The following is a 21,709-nucleotide window of genomic DNA, read 5'->3' on the forward strand; positions in this document are numbered from 1 at the left end:
TCAGCTTGATGGTGAGAGTACCCAACACCTGGCCTGGGTTTTCTGAAGAGGAGAGTGTTTTTTTCTTTTATTCTTTATGATTTTGTTTTGTGAAGGAGGCAGAGTTTCCTTCCTCCACCTTGATGCAGGGGAGCTCGATGCTGAGAAAAAGACGTATCTCCGTGCCACGCCGAAGAGCCTGCATTTCTCACAGTGTTGGCTTCTGGTGTATCACACAAAGTGATACAAATAGTGAATTGAAATATCCTGCACCTGAAAAATCATCCATGGTGCCTTCCAGCAAGAGAGTGTTGTTCTCTTAGTGCTTGAATGGCCTGTTAGCCCCCAAGAGCACAGTTGTCACCCTCTTCCTCTGCCACACTGGGAGATGCAGGGGAGTGTAACTAGCAAGGAAAGTCAAACTATCCCTGATAACGGGACAGTCGTAAACTTCAGAAGTGCCTCTTGAACAAAATAACATGTAATCCTTGCATAGTGTTGGAGGTTCACTTGAGGCTTGACTGCGGGGTGAGCCCTCGTCACAGGCAGGGTGCTGTGAGCAGCCGTAGGACCATCTGGAGGGGTGATTTACAGGGGACTTGGGCAGTCTGGCAATTCAGGCTCACTTTTACGATGTTTAGACTTTTACCCATGTTATAAAGTGCAGCACAGGCTTTTTATGAGGATTTAGGTGCCTGCTGCACAAAGCTTGGGCTGTGGGTTGGGTGTTGTTTTTTTCTTTTAAGAATGACTTTAAATTTTAAAGGGCAGCTCTTGAATTAAAAAAAAAAAAAAAATCAAGTCTAGCAGCAGGCAGGAATATCCCACGCAGGATTTAAAAGGCGTCATGTGCATTGTGCATACCAGCAGCAATTTTTAAGCCCGCTGGCACCTTCCCAGGGGCGAGCACAGAGGCCAAAGCAAAGTTGGAGGAGATCCAGCCCTGCCATCAGTGGGAGAGACATTTTGGGTCTGGAGGACCCACATTTGGGTCACACAACTGTGTTTTGGCAGCTCTCAGATGCTGACTTAGCACCACAGCCGACACAGGAACATCCTTTGAAGCCTGCTTGGTTGGCTCCTCATGGGTTTGGTACCCACAGCTGAGCATCCATACCTGGTTTGTACAAAGTGTGTGCGCATTCAAGGTGTTTGAAGCTCTGCTTCTTTACACTTGTGCTTCGTCCCACTCATTTTCTGCTCATTCTGAGCTGTATACTGTGATCATTACACTTCTAGCTACACTCACAATTTTGTGTTTCCCTGGTGTTATGATCCCTCATGGGACAGATCCAGAAAATTAAACTAGTAGTTTTTGAGCACTTCTGTTTGTACTGAAGTAATCTTTCACGATATGGCAGAGAAATAATTTCTGTTATGACCTTCTACTGATGGTTCAAATAACCTGTCTCAGAGACATCCTGTTTCTGGAGGGCCCTAGTGCTTTAATTCCTATTAAAATTGGTTTTGCCTTCTGTGGAACAGTACTGCAGAAATTAAGTACTTGCAAATGCGTTTTACCTCCAGATATATGTTGCTGTTTGAATTTTCAATCCTAGTGAAGCTTTAGCAGACTGCTACTTTTGGCCTAATCATTTGTACGTTTTTAGGGATTTTTTTTTTTTTACTTAGTTTAAAAATGAATATTTTATTTTAAGCCTTTGGACCATCTTGCCCACATCCAGTGATGGATGTCTAATGAGATGACTTTTTACCTCCACTAAATGGTTATATTGTTTGCGCTGATGTATGCTAAGACTTGATGCATTAAATCTTTGGTCATTAGCAGATGCCATTAGCAGAAAAGTCCAAATCACTTAGAGCTGTGACTTAAGACTTTTCATTAAAACCTGAATTTGCATGTTATTGGATAAATCTGTTAATACGGTTTAGCTGGACTCAGAGAAGTTACTTGAAAACTTTTTTCCAGTGGGTATGCAGGGTCAGCAGTGCCTGGGAGTCTTAAAGTTTAGAAAATGACCCCTCTGGTGCTTGCTTTGTACCCCACTGTATGCTGGGTGACCCTCTGTTAATCCAACTGCGTACAGCCTACCACCAGCCCCTTAACTCCCTAAAATCCAGTGGCAGGGGCTCTTCACTGCTTGACAGTGTATAGATGGCCCTTCCTGGACCTTTGTTGTCAGGCAGGGTTGGCCATGGCAAAAATTTGCTCATGTGGGGAAGAAGCTTGCCCAGCACAAGGACTGGCTGAAACACCATGTAAGTAGTCAGAGTCTCCACTCCTCCATTTTCACATCCATTTCCATCTTGGTTTCTTGGATTCCGTATTTTTTAGAAGGCAAAGGAAGTAGGATTGTTTCCACAAGTGCCAGTTACATTGGGTAGTGTGGGCAGCTCAACTTGGTCTCTGCTGTGCTGGACATAAGCAGGTACTGTCCAGTCAGCCTTTCTGCTGCAAACTCAGGTGCAGCGAAACAGCTCTTGGACACATACAAGTGCCAGGTGCTTGCACAGCTCTTTGAGTCCTTCTTCTTGCCTTCATGAGACAAGAGCATCTCTTCTTAAAAAATCCCCACTCAAAGAAAAGTTGGCCTTTTTCAGCTTTCTTGGTCTCCATTATGGCACATGGCATTGAGTAGGCCATGATACGGACTTGATGTAAACATGTACTTGAGAGTGGTCTTATTTCAAGCCGTTTTCATCCACTGTGTGTGTCATACTGAAAGGCATTGCCTGGTCAGTCACAGGAATACAGGACGGGGCTTTTTGTGGGCTCACAGCAGGAGCCTTGGCCTGCATCCTGTGGGACGCAAAGAGGCCAGTGAGGAAGAGTCGCCTCATCCTGTGACGCACATCGTGGCCCCAGCAGGAACACCAGCCCTCAGGGCTGTCCTCTGGCCACTCACTCCCACACCAAGTTCACATATGTATCCATTGGTATGTCTCATTTGCTTAAAAAGTTTCCAAGCTCAGTTTGGGTGCTGGAGGATGCAGAGGACTGCCCGTATTGAGCGCTGGACCAAAGCATGTGCAAGAGTATGGTGTCAGCTTTGTGGAAACATCACAGTGTTTGTGTTCATCTTGGCCAACAGAGGATGGAGAGGCCTATGAACAGTGGAAAATGATGGGAAAAAATGCCTTTTTGGCAGTCCCATTTATCCACAGCATACTTAGCGGAAGAGGTATGCTTGCTGCTGCTCAGCATGTGATTTGCTGTTGCAAATTAATGCATGTTTGGTGTGGGTCTCTTTGCACCCATATACATCAGGAAAAAGAAGAACCATGCAGGGTGGACAAAGTTAAAGGACCATCGTGTGGGAATGGGAGCTCAGAATGAGCACTGGCCTGTGAAGTTGAGCAGCATTTGCTGGGAACCAGTGGCCATTGGAGAGACCTCATTGCTGCGTTGAAAAATGAAATCAAACATCACAAAATGTTTTAACAGCAAAAGCTTTCCAAGTGAGTCTGCAGTTTTGCTGGTGATTTCATGCCCTATCAGTTGTTAGTGAGTATTTCTGAAATTAATGGGCCATGCGACATTAGGCATAATCTGTACACATGTGCACTGGCAGCCTGCAAATAGCAGCAGGCTTGTCCTCTCTCTTAGCAGGCTGGGAAGCACTGCCCGGCTCCCCGTGTGGTGCTGCAGCACCTCGGGTCTCCCTATAGCCTTCCAGAGCAGGCGAGAACAACAAATTAAGGAGTCGCGAGAGAGAAGAAAACTGAGATAGCAAGGGATTTCTAATCAAGTTATTTTAATGCTGGGTGTGCTTTAATCACTCACTTAATGGCCGTGCTTAATGAACACTTGAAATAAAGCATGTTTCTGTCAGAGATTCAATAGCCATGTTTTTAAAGATGTCTTGAGGGAACTCAACTGTTACGACTTTTCGGCAAAAAGCAGTCAGAGGTGTGCTATATTAATTTCCAAGATGGAAAGGGATGAAAAAATAAAGTTGCCAAAAGAAGAATGTAAAGAAGCTATTAGTTTTCACACCAATGTCACAATTAACCTGAATCATGTCACTGATTATAATGCATCCAGATAGACGCTTATCCCAGTTTTTATCATATCCCATTCACTCTTGTCTTTGCAGAACTCCCCTGGCTGCTGTACTTGGGCTTTCATTGCATTTCAACACTTTGGACTTTAAGCAGAGCAGTTTGCCCTTCATCTGTGGGCATCCCTGTACACTGCCTGCATTTCCCAGGTGTGATGCCTTGTGCTCTAAGCAGTGTGAACTCCAGTCCAGAAAAGAGCCCAGCATCACTGGGATGCACTTTGCCACCTTACTGGGTTGAGTACCATGACTGTCACCCTCCATGTTCCCAAAACAGGAGGGATCAGCAACATAAATACTCCCTCACTGCCGAGCTGGAAGCAGAACAGAAGACCGACTCATTTATTTGTCTACTGTAGGTCAGAATATTGCTTAGCCCCTGTTACCAAGGGGGTGATTCAGGTGGTGCTTTCAGGTGAGGTTGGAAGCAAGGCTGCAGATCGCTACCTTCATACCTGCTATCTTGTTTGTTCTACTGCAGTGTCTTGTAGTTGGAGAAGGTTTTGAAAATTAAACATAAAGCAGTCTCTTCTGTCAAGAGATTAGAAGGAGGCTGGCTTTATACATAAAAGTATTTGCTGTAAATAAGTGGCTTGGGGATGAGGGGAACAATCTCTATATCAAGCTTGCTGCTCCTCTGCAGACTTGTTCACAGAAGGAGATTGTATGCCAGCTCCCAGGAAGGTGGCAAATTATAATTGCAGTTATTGCTGGCATTGATTATCTGTTTCATCTACGAGTAACAAGTTCTGGCCAGGACACCTTCCACCTCCGGTGCCTGTCCATGACAGCACATCTTCTCACACAGGCCTGGTTTTCGCACTGCTCCCAAACCGTGTTCTTCTTCCTCTTGCATTTCTACTGCAACAGCTGGTCATCAAAGGCATAAACTCAGAGTCAGTTTAGCCATTAAAATGCTATCGCTATTTTGAGACAGCAACTGAAACTGCCATCTCTGTGTTTGATAAGTCCTTCTGTCTAAGAATGATTTCAGGGCTCTGGAAAGAAGAAATTAAATAGGCTAAAAAATGCACAGATTTTCCTTGTGTTTTTCCAGGCCAAGGTATCCTCAAATCCTCCAGCAAGTCATCGGTCCTCTGGTACATGCTGTAGCAGCAGTGGAAGGGGTTGTGTTTTCTGTTGTTGGGTGTTTGACAGAGCTATCCGCTGTTGTGTTTTTTCTTCTCTTAATTTAATGTTTGCTGTCAAAAACCTGAAGCTCTCCTTTTCAGGAAGAAAAGGGAATGTGTACATTTGGCTATGTGGATCTGCTTGTCTCCTGCCTTAAGAATTTTTGTTGCATTGTTTCTTTGTGTTGTTTTTGGTGTTATTGTTGTTCCTGTTGTTTTAATTTGGCTATTTTAGCTTGAACTGAGAATAGCATCTGTCAGTTCCCATACCCAAGATACAACTTGCTGACAGCATAGGAGAAGTAAGGAGCTGGGGGCATTTGGGGTCTTTTTAGAGGCAGATCAATGTTTAAAAGAAAAACAAGAAGAAAGAACAGAGCTGTTTCAGATGTCGCTTTCAGCCTTTTGTTCTACCATCAGGCTGAGCTGGAGCACTCCTTTGCTGGGACAACCTGATGGTGGGAGCAGCAGTGAGGTGTGACGGTGGCCACGTGGGACATGGGCTACGTGCCCCACCACCAGCAGCACGGCTGCCTGCGTGGCTCTGCAGGGCTGGCAGGGCTGTGCGCTCCATCTCCCTGTGCACACCAGCTGGAACAAATGGTCCGTGCTGCAGCCTGCCTGCCCAGTGCTGACCCGCAGGCATTTTTGCCGTGGCTTGCTCAGGCTTTTTATAGTTTTTGTACACTTGTTGCATATAGGATACCTTACAGCTTTTAGCTAGATGTTTGGGGAGGTGGGTGGGTTTTTTTAATTATTTCTTTTTTTTTTTCTTTTTTTTTTTCTTTTTTTTTTCTGGTAGTCACACATTTCTTCAGAAGCACTTAAAAATGAGAAAAAACCATGGCGAGATGCCTCAGTGTGTCACATAAGGTCTTTGGGTTCATACACCAACAGGTTCTCAGACTCCAAGATGAGAACACCCTATTTTGTTTTGTTTTGTTTCGTTTCCCAGAATTGCAGATCTTGAGCGTGGCTGACATTCTCACTTTCCTTTCTGGGGCATGTGAGGAGGGTTGCACCCGAAGCTAAGTGAAGGCCTTTGGTGTTAGGCCACTTTTAGAGAGACGTGTGACTTCTTCAGACTGCTCTGGACATCAGATTGCATCCTCAGCTGCTCCGAAGTGTTTCTGTTGGCTGCTTTAGGTAGCAGCGTGCACTGAATTATTGCGTTTTGATGTATGGTTGCTTGTGGGAGCAGGAGGAAGCCCACTGACAAAGAAAACAGCTTGATGGAAACCTAATAATTCCTTCTCATATGTGAGTCCAACATAGGATTTTGGCCATACCAATCAGCCATGAAAAGCTTTTGGGGTGGTAAAACCTGGAGAAAAAAAACAGGGAAAGAGTGGACATCAGCAAGCAGATCGCCTGCTTGGGCTGACTTGCAGGGCAGGTGTGAGATCAGCACTGATGGAGTCTGTGGGGCTTTTAAAAATAAATAAGTGGGCCTTTCTGGCTCAGGCCAGTGTGTTCCCATTGTTATCATTGTTCTATTTTATTTTGCAGGCTCTGGCTCTGCAGACCCCAAATGCTGCTGATGGAGATGCAGCCCCTTCTGTGTTAATTTTAAGCCCGCTGACAAGCGGTTTGCTTTTCTTCTCACTTCTCACGGTTCCCTCACCCGTTGAAAACCACAGCCGCGGGCTTAGGGGATAAGATGCTGAGAAGTAGAAAATAAAACCGAATCTGCTGGATGCTGAGGAGCGAGGGGTGCCCAAATTGGTTTACTGCGAGGACTAACAGGCAACTGCTGAAAGCAAGCAACCCTGATACCACAGGCATGCATGACAGTTACAGCCAATATAATACAAAATGTTAATTACTAAAATTTGAGAAATTAATGCTGATTAGCAGCTGTGTGTGTGACCTAAATACATCTGTTCCTCGATCTTTATTCACAATGTACAGTTTATTGTTGATAAAGTAATTGCTGAATGGTGGGCAGGCCTGTGAGTCTTGCAGCTAAAGACCGAGGCCTGATCTGTAAATCAGCTGAAATTTGTTGGCGTCTGTTTTGGTTGCGTGTATACAGATCAGGAAGATGACAGCAGCCTGCACTGTCGCCTTTACAACTCAACTCATACATATTATTGAGAATTCATATTGCTTTTATTATTTGGTTGCAAAAACGGACCTAATGCTTGTTGGCTTTAAAACACCTACCAGTGCTGCTTTCTCTCTCCATCTTGCAAAATATAAGACAAGGCCAAAGCTTAAATTAAAATCCTCAGGTTCTTATCTCTTTCCTACAGGAAAGCAAATCTGTGTTGAAAACCGTAAAATTAAGAGGAGAGCAAGGATAGCATAATTTAGCAAAAATTCATGGCACCAGATTCTGAGCTATATGACTGGAGGGATAGGTCAGACATTAAGAAGATACTGCCTGCTAATGCAAGTTCCTTAAGGTGGTGCTCTGGAAACAAGGAAAGCAGAAAATGCAGCACTGCTTCCCATTTGCTCCTTCTTCGTCTGCTCCTACCAGCCTTAACAATAAATTGAACTGTCCATTGAATAGCCCTCCTGGTTTTAGAAGTCCAGAGAAATCCTTGGTGTGGCGTTGGAGCATTGTCACTATGTCTATTCGTGCCAGGATTTGAATAGTGAGACTCAAATTTAATTTCATTCGGTTCCTAAATGATTTCTTTTTTCTTCTGTTAATTCACAGTTCTTGACAGGCTGTCCTCGCTGAGATTTATCAGCGGTTTTCTCTGAAGGCCTATTGCTTTTCTTTTACTATTTTTTTCTCCTTTTTTATTTTATTAAAAATCTGTTTGTGGCATAATTGTTTTAGCCAAGGGGAAGGGTGGCGGGATGGAAACGAGGAGTGCCTCTCAGTGCTGGGATCGTCGCTGCGGTTCATCCTGCTGTGGGAACAGCGACTTTTGTCTCATGCAGCACTACCACAGAAGCACTGCGTTGGCATAGAGGAGCCCTGCTGCCTTGCGGGCTTGATTCACGAGCGCGGTTTGTGGGAATATCGCCTGGCACTACCCGCTTTGGGGCCCCACTGGGTGTTTTCAGTGCTTTGGTCCCTCCCTGAGTGAGGTGGTAAATCTTCGTGGCTCTCCCCGGAGTAGTCAGCGATCTCCTTCCCAAACGGCCCCTCCAGAAATGCCACTGCCAGAGACCCTTCTAGCTTCAGTCATACCATTATGTAAAAACTGTATTGGAAGCCACACCTTGCTAATGCTGTTTTCCCTTCTCTTGCAGTCCAACAAGGTGCCAGTGGTACAGCCTTCTCATGCAGTTCACCCTCTCACCCCCCTTATCACCTACAGCGATGAGCACTTTTCCCCAGGCTCCCACCCATCTCACATCCCCTCCGACGTCAGCTCCAAGCAAGGTGAGCCCATACTGCTTAGGGTCTTTGCTTTTCATGTTTTCAGAGGGAGGGCTCCCACCATGTGTGCCCACTTTTCCGTTTTGCCGTGATGCTGGTATTTAGCTTGGCTGTTTAAATCTTCATGCTCTTCCTAATGTGATAATTCTGGCTTGTTTTACTCGTCAGAGCCTTTTAAAATCTCAATAAGCAGCGGCCAGTCCTCACCACCCCCTGTTGTGCCTGAGGCTTGCAGCATGCAGACACAGAAACAGCAATCATCCCTCACTGTCCTGAAAACTGGGGAAAAGCACTTCAGTTCTGCTGTTATCAAAACCTTTTGTTTTTTTAAATCAAAATTGCGTTTTATGTTCTCATATTCTTGCTTTCTGAATTCTTCTATATAATAATTGGCATAACTGTAGTCTAACCACCATCACCCAACGAGAGGCTTTTTTAGTTCTGACTTTCCCTGGATGCTTTGTTTTTGTGTTGGCCTTGCTGTGCTGATAATAATATGGGCTACCTCCAGAAAATACCATTGACATGTGGCTGTGTGGTTATTTTCCTTCACTCCAGCCTGCAGGTGCATGTATAATTCTTTTTTGAGAGAAGATGAAGCAAATGGAGACCTCATGTCCTCATTTGTCTTCCTTCTTCATGTGAGTGCCCAGCAGGAGGACACTGGTGGTCATTACTTGAAGCCTCATGGGTGCTGTGTGTATTAGATTATGGGATTTGCACCCCACAGCTGCAGCTTGTGAGCACAGGAAGTTTTGGTTTATTGAACGATGGGGCATCATTTTCCTCCTCATCTACTGCAACCCAACCAGGAGGCCTCATTTGTGCTTACTGCCTGTCTTCCTTTTCTGCTTTGTTTCGCACTCTCCCTGCCCAGCCCATCTCTCATGCGGAGCTCTGATATTTCCAAACAGGCTCTTGAGTCCTCCTCTTAGCGTCTGACAAAGATGCCGATGGACAATGTGGGCCGGAGGCTTCTGCTTTTTTTTTTGCTGCCATGGTCTTCTTGATGTGTGTGGTCTTCCCATGCTCCCATCCCAGCACCACCAGCGTGTCACAGCAGCTGCAGTGAAGTGGTCCGTGCCATTGCTGCTGAGGGAATATTTTCCCTCAGGTCCTCTGCCAAATGCCTCCGACCATTGTTTCTGTCCTCACCTCCCAGTGTGGGGCTGGAGCAAGACACTGCCTCGCTACCCCAGCCCCAATGCTGGGGGTCCCAAAGCGGCTCGCCCCCAGCATCGCCTCTCTCACCGTGGGTACCTCAGGATGGACACGTGGCTGCCACCTTTCCATAGGCAGTCCGTTCATTCTTCCCTTTTGTCTTTATTGCTTTTAACCCTCCTGAGAGCAAATCTGGTTTTGGATAGTGCTGGCTGTGGGGCTGCTTCACATTTTCCTCCTGGGCATCAGGTAGCTGGTGTTTCTCCACAAAAGGCCTGAAGTTTTGTGGACTAAGCCAGAGAGCACTTTGTGCTCACCATGGGTCAGAAATGTGCATTTTGGGGAAGGAACAGCAGTCCTTCTCTCTACCCACAGTTTGGCTGAGTAGGGGCAAGGTCATGTCACTGCTCGTCAGGAGCATCAGCTGTCATCAAAGATGGGAGCTGGTCCTGTTTTTCACCCTTTTCTAAATGCTCTGAAAGAGTGTTTGCTGTTACAAATCCTGGAATACATAAAATGTTCTCTCCTGTCAGCCACCAGCTGTTTTACGGCTCTGAAAAGACAACTGGCCAGACATATGAGCCTCAGGCTGTGGTCCTAAGCATGGCAACTTAGCTTTTGAGGCACCAAAAAAGACAGTTTGTAGTAACTGCCAGTGTTATTTTCTATACTTTCCTGTACACAATCCCGAAAGATATTCCTCAGTTCATTTAATTAAATTCAGAAGATTTAAATGCAAGCTATGGGGTGGGGTGGGAAGGAATCAGTCGTGTCAATCTATAAAACCAAGTCTCAAGGTAGCACACACTCAATCTTGGGCCTTTGGAGTGTCACTACATAAATATTTAATACCCTTTTAAAGCAGCTGGTTTAACATGTGAAGTCGACTTAACACTTCCTTCTGCTTCAGTCTCCTCTTCCCCAAACATATTTAAATAAAACGATGTTCTTTGCGGCCTCTGCAACTGTAATTCCATGTCTCCTGGGGGCGTGAGTTTGAGGTGAAGAATGGAGACCAGAGGCCCTTCTGGGACTAGGATTAGCTTTAATCTTGAGGTGATTCTTACAATTGTAGGACTCTGTGTTCTGGGGAATGTGAGTTAATGGAATGTTTCTGATGGGACCCTTTATTTTTCCATGAAATACTACCAATGCAAAACAGATTGACCTTGGAGCCCACAGGAGTCAACTTGATGAAGAGCTTAGTTGGAGCTGGAGTGACAATTGGAAGCCAAATGAATCATATCAAGTGTGACCATTACAGGCCTGAAAATGATTCTTAATTAACCACTGATCCTCTGTGGTAACAAGTTTCCAAAATCAGTGAATCCATAAGGGAACCAGCGAAAACGTGCAAGTAGCAATTTACCTAATCTAATAGCTCTGCTGTGCTGCCTCTGACAATGCTTTATTTTTATTTTAGTTTGTCTTGCTTCGTGCTGCTTGTTGGAGGAGTACCTCAGGATTCTGCTGGGTTTGGTAGAACCATTTAGAGGACGGTTTTGCCTAACGCACCTGACAGGAAATCTGAACTAGTGCAGGTCCTTAGCCCAGACATCTATTGTGCTGTTCCACTTATTTTTCCCCCCAATATTTCTATTTGAATTGCAATACTTGTTTATTTTTTTAAAAGGTGGCATGAATGGCCTTTAACACTGACCAAACAAGTGGTTATTTCTTACCCACAGCACTAATTCCATCATAGCGTTGGCTGTTAGTTGTGAATGGTAACTTGCATTTCAAGTATTTTGAGGTGAAAGTCATTCATTCTTCTGTACTCTTTAACAGGCATGTCCAGGCATCCTCCAGCTCCTGATATCCCTACCTTCTATCCCTTGTCTCCAGGGGGGGTTGGACAGATAACACCACCTCTTGGCTGGTAAGATCTTTTAGCTTCTTTTCGGACAAGGTGCATGTTTGTGCCATCCGCTGGTGTTGAGTCAATTGCAGCATTAAAAAATAAGAATGTTGCTGCAGTAAGAAATAACTATGTTATTTGAGTTTAAAAGATCAAAAAATGTTGATCTTTGAAATGAATTGAATCTGGTTTTTGAACACGTACAGAAATTGAACTGTGTAGATTTCACTTTGAAGTCTTATGGCTCGGATTTGTGGCTCTTGGCATTTGGAAAGATAGCAGAAAACAGTTCTCAAGGAATTAAATGTAAATTTTTAATAAACAAAATTGCAATTACTGAAGGGAGGGGAGGTAAGAGAGAACTTTGAAGTGTGTGTGGTGGGGGGAATCTTGAAACTGCACCAAAATGGAGAACAAACTTTTGTAATCTGCTGCTTCTTACAGTTTCTGTATGGAGAGAAGCCTCAGTTATTAGGAGACTTTGCTCTTCTTGCTAATATTAGCACTCGTAAGATCTTTCTGTGCCAATGACACAAAGAGTGTCATTTTCCTTTTGGAGGAAACACATGGTACTTTCAGAATGTAATCTATTTGGCAAGATGCTTCATGTCTGCTTGGAGTAGATACATACTCACTCCTCAGTTCTCTCAGAGCAGGGAATAAGTAAACAGAGCAACAGTTTCAGTGCTTTAGAGTCCTTATCTTGACTAATCTGTGCCCACACAACGAGAGATGTAGATATTTTTCGTGTGTCTGTGTATGAGAGGAAAACATAATCCAGATGACAGCAGGCAGGTAGAGACTATAAGATGGTTAAGTGCTGTGTTGCTGGCAGATCTTGCAGGAAGTGCCACATGCCTTTTTGGAGCAAATTGTTGTCAGACACAAAACTAAAATATGGAAGCATCTGACTCCCCATTCATTGCTGCTAGGCTGACTCACCACCTCCACCACCAGCAGGCAGTTCCTGGCATTCATTTTCCAGATGTGGTCCATCATTCCTTTTGAATGGTTTCATGATGCAGAGGCTGGCGGGGAGGGGAGTGGCTTAACTGGAATGAGAAAGAAGAGGAGAGACAAACTGTGATTTTACAAGGTTTGGGAATGTGTTCAGCGGTGCTCACTGACAACTGGACATACCTGGCCGTCCCTTATGCACCGTGGCTTCCAGCTCCCTCATGTGTGGAACTGCGGCTGAGACTTCCTCCACCCCTTAGGCATTCCTAATTTCCAGTAATTTAGTCCAAGTATGAAACCGATGTCCTGAACCCTACAAAGGCCACTATCCATTTCTTCTCTCTCCACTTCTGGAAAGCTGATCTACCAGTGAGTAGCTCTTGGAACAGGATTGGCATGTGTGGTGATCTTGTTGGGCTGGTTCAGGTACTGGGGCTGAACTTGGTAAGGCTGAACTTTAAGTAGTCAGGGTGTACTTGTGTTGCTATTGGGCTTTTTGTCATAGCAAGCATAGTTTCTTAGAACTGGTCACTTTTTCCTCACACAAATGAAGAAAGTCTTAAGATATCACAAACTTAGGAAACTATTCAAAAGGCTTTCTAGCTTGGTAATTCATACTCTAGTGTTCCTGCACTGAACTCCATTGGGAATATTTGGAACAAAACGTCTCTTTTGTAAGAGCTAGTTAACCAAGTCTGATTGCAATGTTTCTAAAACTAGGTGCAATGGGGTATGCATGTGTGTTTTGGAGGAGGAAGGTTGGTTGTTTTGCTTTCCTCTCCAGTAGAAACCTAGACTGGGAATCTTTCATTAGCTAAGGAGAAGGTCCTAAGTATTCAAAGCTAATAAACACCTGAACACAGCAGAACTCTGGAAAATTTTGCCTATTTTTGTTTCACCCTGAGTTCCCATCAAGTGCTTACAACTCTAGAGTTACTACTGAGTACCGTATCATATGATTGATGGGTTCCTTTCTTCTGTGACATCAGGCAAGGTCAGCCTGTATATCCCATCTCGAGTGGATTCAGGCAGCCCTACCCATCCTCACTCTCAGTCGACCCTTCCATGTCCAGGTAGGTGTAGGAGGTGAATGACTGACTGGGGAGTAACTGCTGGCATTAGAGGGCAAGTTGCTCTTCTGCTTGCATCTTGGTCTGCCTTTGCTTGCTTTTCAGTCAGCTAAAACTTTATGCATACATTTTTATTTAACATATTTGTGTATATAACAGTTTGCCTGGATCCCACACTGGTTTCATTCAGCATTTTCTTGGCAGTTTCTGAAGTATCACAATTAGGAGCACCAGTAAATTGTCAGCAATCCATTGATCTGTTTCATCTGAAATGAGTCATTAGTTCCTTTCTAGATGCAACATATAACATGCATACTTTGGTTTTATTCATACAAGTACAAAGCCAGGTGGATTGTCACTCTCATTCTGTAGTTTTATTTTCAAGGTTGTTGGTTTTTAGTTCTGAATCATTTAGGTATCACTCCACAAAGAAACTTGCTCAGAAATAGATATTTCATAGCCCAATGCCATTAAATGGCAGGGGATGCCAACACAGTGTATTTGTGCTGGTGTGTGACTCAGGCACTGTGTCTTTATGTTAAGTGCAAGCAAGCAATGCTAACTGAGACTTGGCCATGACACACTCCAGTCCTTCTCTTCTCTGCTTTTGCACTCTGAAGACAGCTTCTGCATCCTGTGCTTGGTGTACACAAGGTTGCAATATACCATTCTTATTTCTTTTGTGTGACCTGTAGAAGACACATCCTCTTGCACGGGGAAGTAAGACAGGCCACTTGCTAAGTGGTAGGTCCTCTTGCCTCTGTCTATGTGGCTGTCCCTTCATTTCTTTGCAGTGGAATGACAAGCATGCGCCCGCCAGGTGATTGGGAAGAAAAGCCACTCTTTCTCTGTAATAAAATTGCCTAATTTGGTAACAGGGCTTTGTGTTTGCTTTATTTTGATGAAGTGGAGGGAAAATCCCAAAGGGACTAGAGAAAAGAGAGGCTGAATGCAATTCCTTAACCAGCATTCATTCAGCAAAGCTTTAGCGCATGAGCTTGCTTGTGATGTTACTGGGGCATTCCACCAATCCAAAGGCGAGCATGTAGGTTTTTGTGTGACCTTGGGCTTGCAGAGCTTAGCACCCTGGAGGTCTGTCTCAGCCATCCTTGAGGAGGAACTGGGATAGCAGGGTGGGATGATGGAGTTAGTGGTGCTGTTTTGTTTTGTTTTCCTTCTTGTACAGGTAGAAGGAAGGTTAATTTAAGACACAAATCTTTCTTTCTTTCTCTCTTTCTTTTTTTTTTTTTTTAATTCCTTCTTCCAGAATGTAGGAATTTTTCTTCAATATTAGTTTGTGAGGAAGACAGTGAGTTTAGGTGAAGTGATGCTAAAATCTTTTAGTTTAAGTACCTTGCAAAGCAAGAGATTCTTTACAGACCTATTAGGGACTTCTTGAAAAGACTTACTCTTCTTTATTTTATTTGTTTCTGCATGGCAGTACCCTCTTTTGCATTGTCTGGTGGTGGATATTCTACGAGTGTTTATATCTTGGTGTGAAAATACAGTTTTTGGTTAAAAAATGTGTATTTTTGTTGCTAGTCAGTGCAACAGTTCAGCCATTAAATGTTTCTGGTGTGCATTGCTAAAACTATTTGCCTGAAAGGTAATAAAATCACTTCTTTAAAACCAAAATGGTGACTTTTTTTTTTTTTTCCCTTTGAATAAACTGGCTACAATGCACAGATCTTAGCCAAATATTTTTCATGCACTCTTAAGGAATTGTCTTTCCATTGCAAGTTCTGTAGTGTTTGCATTCTTGGGCATCCCACTGCTGTCAAATTTGTTTGATGCCTATCTTCAGTAAGGTTACAGACCTTCCTTTGTTTTCTCTTCTAGGTTTTCACATCACATGATTCCTGGTCCTCCAGGCCCTCACACAACTGGAATCCCTCACCCAGCTATTGTAACACCTCAAGTAAAACAAGAACATCCGCACAACGACAGTGAGCTAATGCATGTGTGAGTCTGCCTTTCTGTGCTAGCCCTTTATCTATAAATGCCGGAAAACTAACCCCTGTCTGAAGAAGAGTCAAGGTTAAAACAAAACAGCAACAAAAAAAGCAGCACGCACCTTACATGGCCTCTCTGAATATTAATTCTTCTCCTATAACTAGGAGAGTTAGCCTAGATGACCTTTAAAGGTCCCTTCCAACTCAAACAATTCTGTGTTTCTAACATCTAAAAGAGATGTGGGCTACTGTTTTAGAAAAGTAATGATGCCATTTGTCATTCCAAACCAGCGCTCCTAAGCTATCAGTGGCAATCATTTTGATTGCAGTATAATTGTGTATCTGTCTACATGAGGATGGTGCCTGAGTATGAATTCACAAACTTTTTCTGGGAACAGTTTTAACTGCAAAATCTACTAGTAGAAAGCAGTATTTTTGCTTTCTACTTCAAGGTCTCAGAAAGAAGTGGGTGAGGATTTATCCTCCTGCCTAAAACTAGGATAGCAGATGCAACCATTCAGAAAGAGAATTGAGATAGGTGATGAATTTGGAGCAGATTCACAGATCAAATGTTATTTGCGAGAGAATGTCAACTTGACATCCCCCTGAGTTTTACATTCAGTCAGTTCTCTAAAAAGACATGAAAGGGGGCGAGACATGACCACTGAAATTCAGATTCTTACCAGTTATTTGCTACTGTAACCACTGATTGGAAATTTCCATTGGGTTTGGGTTTTTTTTAGGCTGAAGGTAAATAGATGCTTTTTTTCCCTCTTTCCCCCCTCCCCCACCACGTTTTAGGAAGCCTCAGCACGAACAGAGAAAAGAACAAGAGCCAAAAAGACCTCATATTAAGAAACCTCTGAATGCTTTCATGTTGTACATGAAAGAAATGAGAGCGAACGTTGTAGCAGAGTGTACTCTGAAAGAAAGCGCAGCTATCAACCAGATTCTTGGCAGAAGGGTATGTACAGAAGGGTGTGTGTGCGCTCACGTGTGCTGCTAATTTGTGTGTTTCCCTTTAGTGAGTGTGATGGCTCGCTTTCTGCTTGAGGTGCTAACTAATGTGCATCTATCAAATTAGCTATAGAAGATAAAACAGGTGACTAAAAATAAAAGCAGTGACTTGATTTTTTTTCTTTTCTTTGGAGTTAGTCTCATCATCCAATTGATGTCTGTTCCATTCGTGTCACATGTCAGCACCTCAGGCGAGAAGTACTCTCATCCACACGTGGAAGGAACATTCAGATCACCCTGTAGGTCCTCCATTAGGCTGGCATCCATCGGGCGGGCTCATTCAAAGATAAATGCTGAATGCCAACAAAGATAGAAGTGAAAAATGAATGCGGTGCAGGTCTGGCTGTAAAAGCATGGAGACTGGGAGGGACCTGAGGAGGTCATTCAGTCCCACACCTGCTCTACAAAAGCTGGTTTCCTCACCTTTCTCAGGGACTTCTCAGAGTCTCAGGGACTCAGATGTTGTCTGAAGTCACCAGCCAAATACTGATGGTCCCAGCACGTGTCCCAGAGCTTCTCAGTAGCCTTGCTGAGAGCCATTTGCTTTTGTGGCACTGCAGGCTTGTTTTCTCCTATCCACACGCTGAAAATAAATGCAGGCCAATCCACAATTACAGACTTGATGCTCAGCGTAAATATTGTTCTTCCAAAGGGAATGCAGCATAGATAATCATCCATTTTAGCACTGATTGTACCAAAAACTTAAAAAGAGACAACATTTGTAACAGCAAATACAGATTCTTCAAATTCCCTTGCTCAGTGAACACCTTTTTTGACCACTTGTTAGGTCAATATCAAGAGGCTCTAAAACTCTCTGGAAGCCCTGTGCTTTTAAGTCAGTACACAATTTTAGCCATCTGAAGCTTATTTTTTCCCTCTCAAACAATGCAGAAATTTCTTGCTACTTATCCTGGTTCCTTCGGTTCTTCTTTCTCAATGATGTTTTTGTTGCTTCTTCTTAAATGACATCTCAGTTCTTATATCTTCCATTCTTGCATGCAGGTCCCTATGATTGTATTTTCATTCTCATTCCCTTAGTGATTCATCTTAGTTGCCACGTATGTCTTGGCCTGAATGATGGCAGTGGCTTACGTATCTCCATTTTGCTAATGAATCAAACCTCAATGCTCTGTTCAGTGCTTTTTCCATTGCTTTGACTTCTATTTCCATAAAAGTACTTCAGGTTCTGTGGTACAAATGTATATCTTACCCCATATAATCTCCCATTGCTTGGAGATTAATTATTGTCAAATGTTTTGTTTTCAGTCATGCTCTTCCCTGTTCTCTGTACTCTGTGCCACTTTGGAACAGGAGCCTCTGTTCTCAGGAGCGGACACCTTGCGTGCTGCTGGGCCTTCTGATGCCATCAATTAGTCAAAGTCCAACGTAGGAAATCCTCATCTTTAACCAAGGAGAGCTTCTTTCTCTCCTTCCCACCCTTATGCCTCTGGTTCTAGGTCTTTGCTCAACACTTCTTCACCCAGCAAGGGTCAAAGCATAAAACACTCCCACTGAAATGGCAGCCTTATGTGCCTTCCAGGTCTGCAGTATGGAAGGATGCCAGCTTCTAACCCAGAGCTTCCTCTGCATGTTTTGGAATCCCAGTATTGCTCTTCACCAGCTCAGAGGGTTTTAAACATAGGCACTGAAGCCAGCAAGAAATGAAAGACTGGCAGCATTGCCATACAAGGAGCAGTTTTGTAACTCTAAGAACAAGTGACACTAGAAAATGAAGAAGAACGGGCCAGGCAGCTACAGAAAAACTCCATATAACCTGCAAAAACTTCCAACAATGTGCTGAGTGGAAAATTAAGTTTCTATTCTTAGACCTTTTACCTTTACATTTCTGGTAAGGCAGCTGTTTTCTGTCTGTCCTCTTGGTACCAGCAAACAATATCTGCAGAAAAAGAGGCTGTCACCTTATCTTATTTCCTTAAGGTTTTTCACTTCATTCACACTGAACCAGAAGTGTTCCGCCTGTCACGGAGGCAGTCTGACCCTTCTTGTCCCATACTGAAATTTGGCTGCCTCAGTTGCTTGTGTGGAATTTGTTCCACAGTTGTAACGGGGCTTTTGTTGCATTACCTGATGTTGACTGCTTAGACACAAGTGAAAAATGCTCACTCCTCATTCCTTAAATGCCCGGAACCTTCCAGTTTTGGAATGCATGTGTGGAGTATGAGTGCTGCAAATAGGCTGAGCTGCTCTGCTCTCAGTAACACATCGAACTTGCCAAGTCAAGGCAGACCAGTCCTGTAGTTCACATCTTCTGACATATAACAAAACGGTATCTTAAATCAGATGTGATTTGACCTGAAATCATGGTTCTGTAAATTATTCTTGCATGAGTACCTCACTGATTTCATGTCTGTGTTTTTAATACCTTTCTTTCTATAATGCATCCTGCATCACTATCCCTCTCTGTCCCAGCTCACGTCGTCAATGTCAAACGAGACACTGAAAGCTGCAGCAGTGAACCTGATTCTAATTAAAACTCCTTTTGTCTTTTTGACTCAGGTCTATTATAGATGTTTCAACAACTACAAAATGATTAGATACCAGTGTAGATGGTGCCTTTTCCACTGTGCAGGTTTTTGGTTTAGTTTGTTGTTTTTTCAAATTAGGTAAAAAGAGCAGGAAATTTATCCTTTATTGGCCACAGAGGTCAACTCGTCATTTGGAAGACTACAGTTCTGTGGTGTTTGTTTCTTAGAAACTTTTTGCAGTTGCCATTTTCTCCTGTTACAACCACAAGAAAGTGGAAGGTGGGTACACTGGAGCCCAATGTGGAGAAGTTGATCTTGGAACAGGAGCCTGTTGGTGCTTTGAAAGCCCTTTGTGACAATGAAGACCTGCGTGCAGCTGCTTCAAAGCAAGACAGCAAACCCTTCTGTGCTGGGGAGCTCAGTGCCCTTTAAAAGCAGCAAGAACCTGCTGTTTTGTCAAGAACTAGAATATTTTTTGCTTTTGTGTGTGCTCATGTCATGTTGGGAGAACATGGTTCTTTCAGCGGATTATACGGTTAGCCCTGTTTCCATAAGTGATTTTTGTCTTGCTCAAGGCAATTGGCAGTTATAGAGTTGACAAATGCCTGAAAGTTGTTTAATAAACATGGGTGCTTGTAACTGCTAATGAATTTCATTTTTGCAATGGAGAAGGACCAAATCAAAGTCATAAAAATACTTGCTTGTGTCATCTGTTACTTAGGTATGAGTTATTTCCTGGTCTAATGCTGTGTTTATTTGGTTTGCAGTGGCATGCTCTCTCTCGTGAAGAACAAGCAAAATATTATGAACTAGCTCGTAAAGAAAGGCAGCTACACATGCAGCTTTATCCAGGCTGGTCTGCAAGAGACAACTACGTAAGTCGCTCTCTTGAAGGTTCTTTTCAAAGTAACTTCCTTCCCTTAGCAGGCATTTTTCCTTTTTCTTTTTTGACATGTAACTTGTGGAGAGCTCTGATAGAAGGGATGGTGAGCAAACATAAGCCTGGTATTTGTTTGCATTTCAAACATCTAGAGATTCAGAGGTGTTGTTGTTGTTGAGATGCATCTTACGATGGTCACTATTTTTGAGGGGAAAATTTAACACAGAAAGTTCTTCTAAGGCAATTGACAGTGCAATCTAAAAGCTGAAGTACAGCTATGAATTTTCCATAATGTCATGTGATTACTTGATATCCAGAAATCTTCTGTAGACCTGAGCTAAAAAAAAGGGGCACCTCCCTTTCAGGAAAACAAAAGCCAGGGGAGTTGCTGCATGCTGAACTTTAGTTGAAAGTAATTCAGGATGGTCCATGTCTGAAATAAAGCCTGGAAGACTTGTATAAATAAACCTTACGATAGATTTTGCTTTTATACAATTCAGAAAAGCTAAAAAATTTAACAAAGGTTTTTTTTTAACAATTACTCATTTTTTATAATTAAATAGCAAACAAGCACTGCTGCCACACAGCATGGCTCATGCTGCACAACTACACGATTGTTCTCCCTATGAGCAGTCAGGGGAGTTGTGTGTTACATAGCTCAAAAGCCACAGTCCTGAGAGACTGATCCCTCTCAGTCCTGAGATCTGGGATCCTTTCTGTCCCCTATCAACTGTGGCATTTACTGTGATAGGAAGTGTACATGCTGTATCTGGCTTAGTTTCCCATCTGTATTGGGTGGACAATAGCATTTTCTGTTTCAGTGAAGTCTTCTGGATGTTGAAGACTTTGAGGCACCTGAATACAGCATTAACAGAGACTGCAGAAGTACCCAACATTTCCAAAGCAGCACAGTGACTGCTTAAACAGAGTTATTGTTGTAAACCTGGGTCTCTTAGGGAGATTTTTGGTGTGGAAAGTATTGACACAGAAGCCGCGTGATCATGTGTGAAGCAAAAGCCTTGGTCTTGCTCACATCCATGCCCAGTTCTGTAAGCACAGATGCTGCTGTAAGCACTGGCAGCCTGTTTCTGCCTATTTTATAGTCTTTTTTTCCTAGCACATGAGCTGTCATGACCTTATGCAGGTGGGGTTTATTTCAAGTAACCAGACCATGTCAACAGATATGTTTTGAAATGCACCTGGGAACAAAACAGGGCCTTGCTGAAACATCTCTGCAACAAGGGGACTTCAACTGTCTTGAAATTACTTGCTGGAAAATCAGAGTACTTCACAGCGGTGCCAGCTCACGCTTTACTTGCCCTCAGCTTTCCCTGTGGTGACTGGCCTTTAAAGTGCCAGGAAGGTACTTTTTGGTAGCTTACATTTACCTAGGGAACAGCGACTGTCCTGTGATGCTCAGGCATATTGACTTCACGAACCCAATGTATTTTGCCACAGCACACACCACATGCACATACAGCATGAGCAGTGGACCTGCTGTTTCTTACACACACTGACAGACATTTTGAGTGTATAAGATGGCACTCAAGAATTCTCTCTTTGATGTGCTTCCTACTTATATCCTGTGTAGCAGTGCAGCTCTGACGTGCTCCAGTCCTATATATTACAGCAGAGAATCCTGCTAGTGTTCCTCCCGCAGCCCTCTCTGCCTCTCCAGGAATGCTGGCACATGTTGCAGCAGTGGTGAGAAGGTGATCAGAGTTGATCACAGTTTATCACTGAATCCTTTTGGAGTCTAAGTCATCATATTTTTCCTTCATTTTTGTCAACTTGCAGTCAAAAATGACACTACTGATTTAGCAAGGAAATTGTTGCAGTATTTTCAGAGTTAAA

At 43.4% G+C, this 21,709-nt stretch overlaps 1 protein-coding gene across 4 annotated transcripts in view; it reads left to right on the forward strand.

Annotated features, from left to right (window-relative positions):
• LEF1 (lymphoid enhancer binding factor 1) overlaps positions 1 to 21,709 on the forward strand; it is a 54,845-nt gene that overhangs the window by 17,231 nt on the left and 15,905 nt on the right. For 2 of the 4 annotated variants that reach the window (XM_031607574.2, XM_031607573.2), the window contains exons 4-9: positions 8,345 to 8,477; positions 11,424 to 11,514; positions 13,440 to 13,523; positions 15,360 to 15,482; positions 16,274 to 16,436; positions 19,743 to 19,850. In XM_031607574.2, coding sequence (XP_031463434.1) covers positions 8,345 to 8,477; positions 11,424 to 11,514; positions 13,440 to 13,523; positions 15,360 to 15,482; positions 16,274 to 16,436; positions 19,743 to 19,850 — 702 coding nt within the window. The remainder of the gene's footprint in view (positions 1 to 8,344; positions 8,478 to 11,423; positions 11,515 to 13,439; positions 13,524 to 15,359; positions 15,483 to 16,273; positions 16,437 to 19,742; positions 19,851 to 21,709) is intronic. The other 2 variants (XM_031607576.2, XM_031607575.2) reach the window with 1 other exon arrangement.

Source organism: Phasianus colchicus, chromosome 4 (genome assembly GCF_987193195.1).
Source record: "Phasianus colchicus chromosome 4, bPhaCol1.hap1.1, whole genome shotgun sequence".
NCBI classification, from domain to species: Eukaryota; Metazoa; Chordata; class Aves; order Galliformes; family Phasianidae; genus Phasianus; species Phasianus colchicus.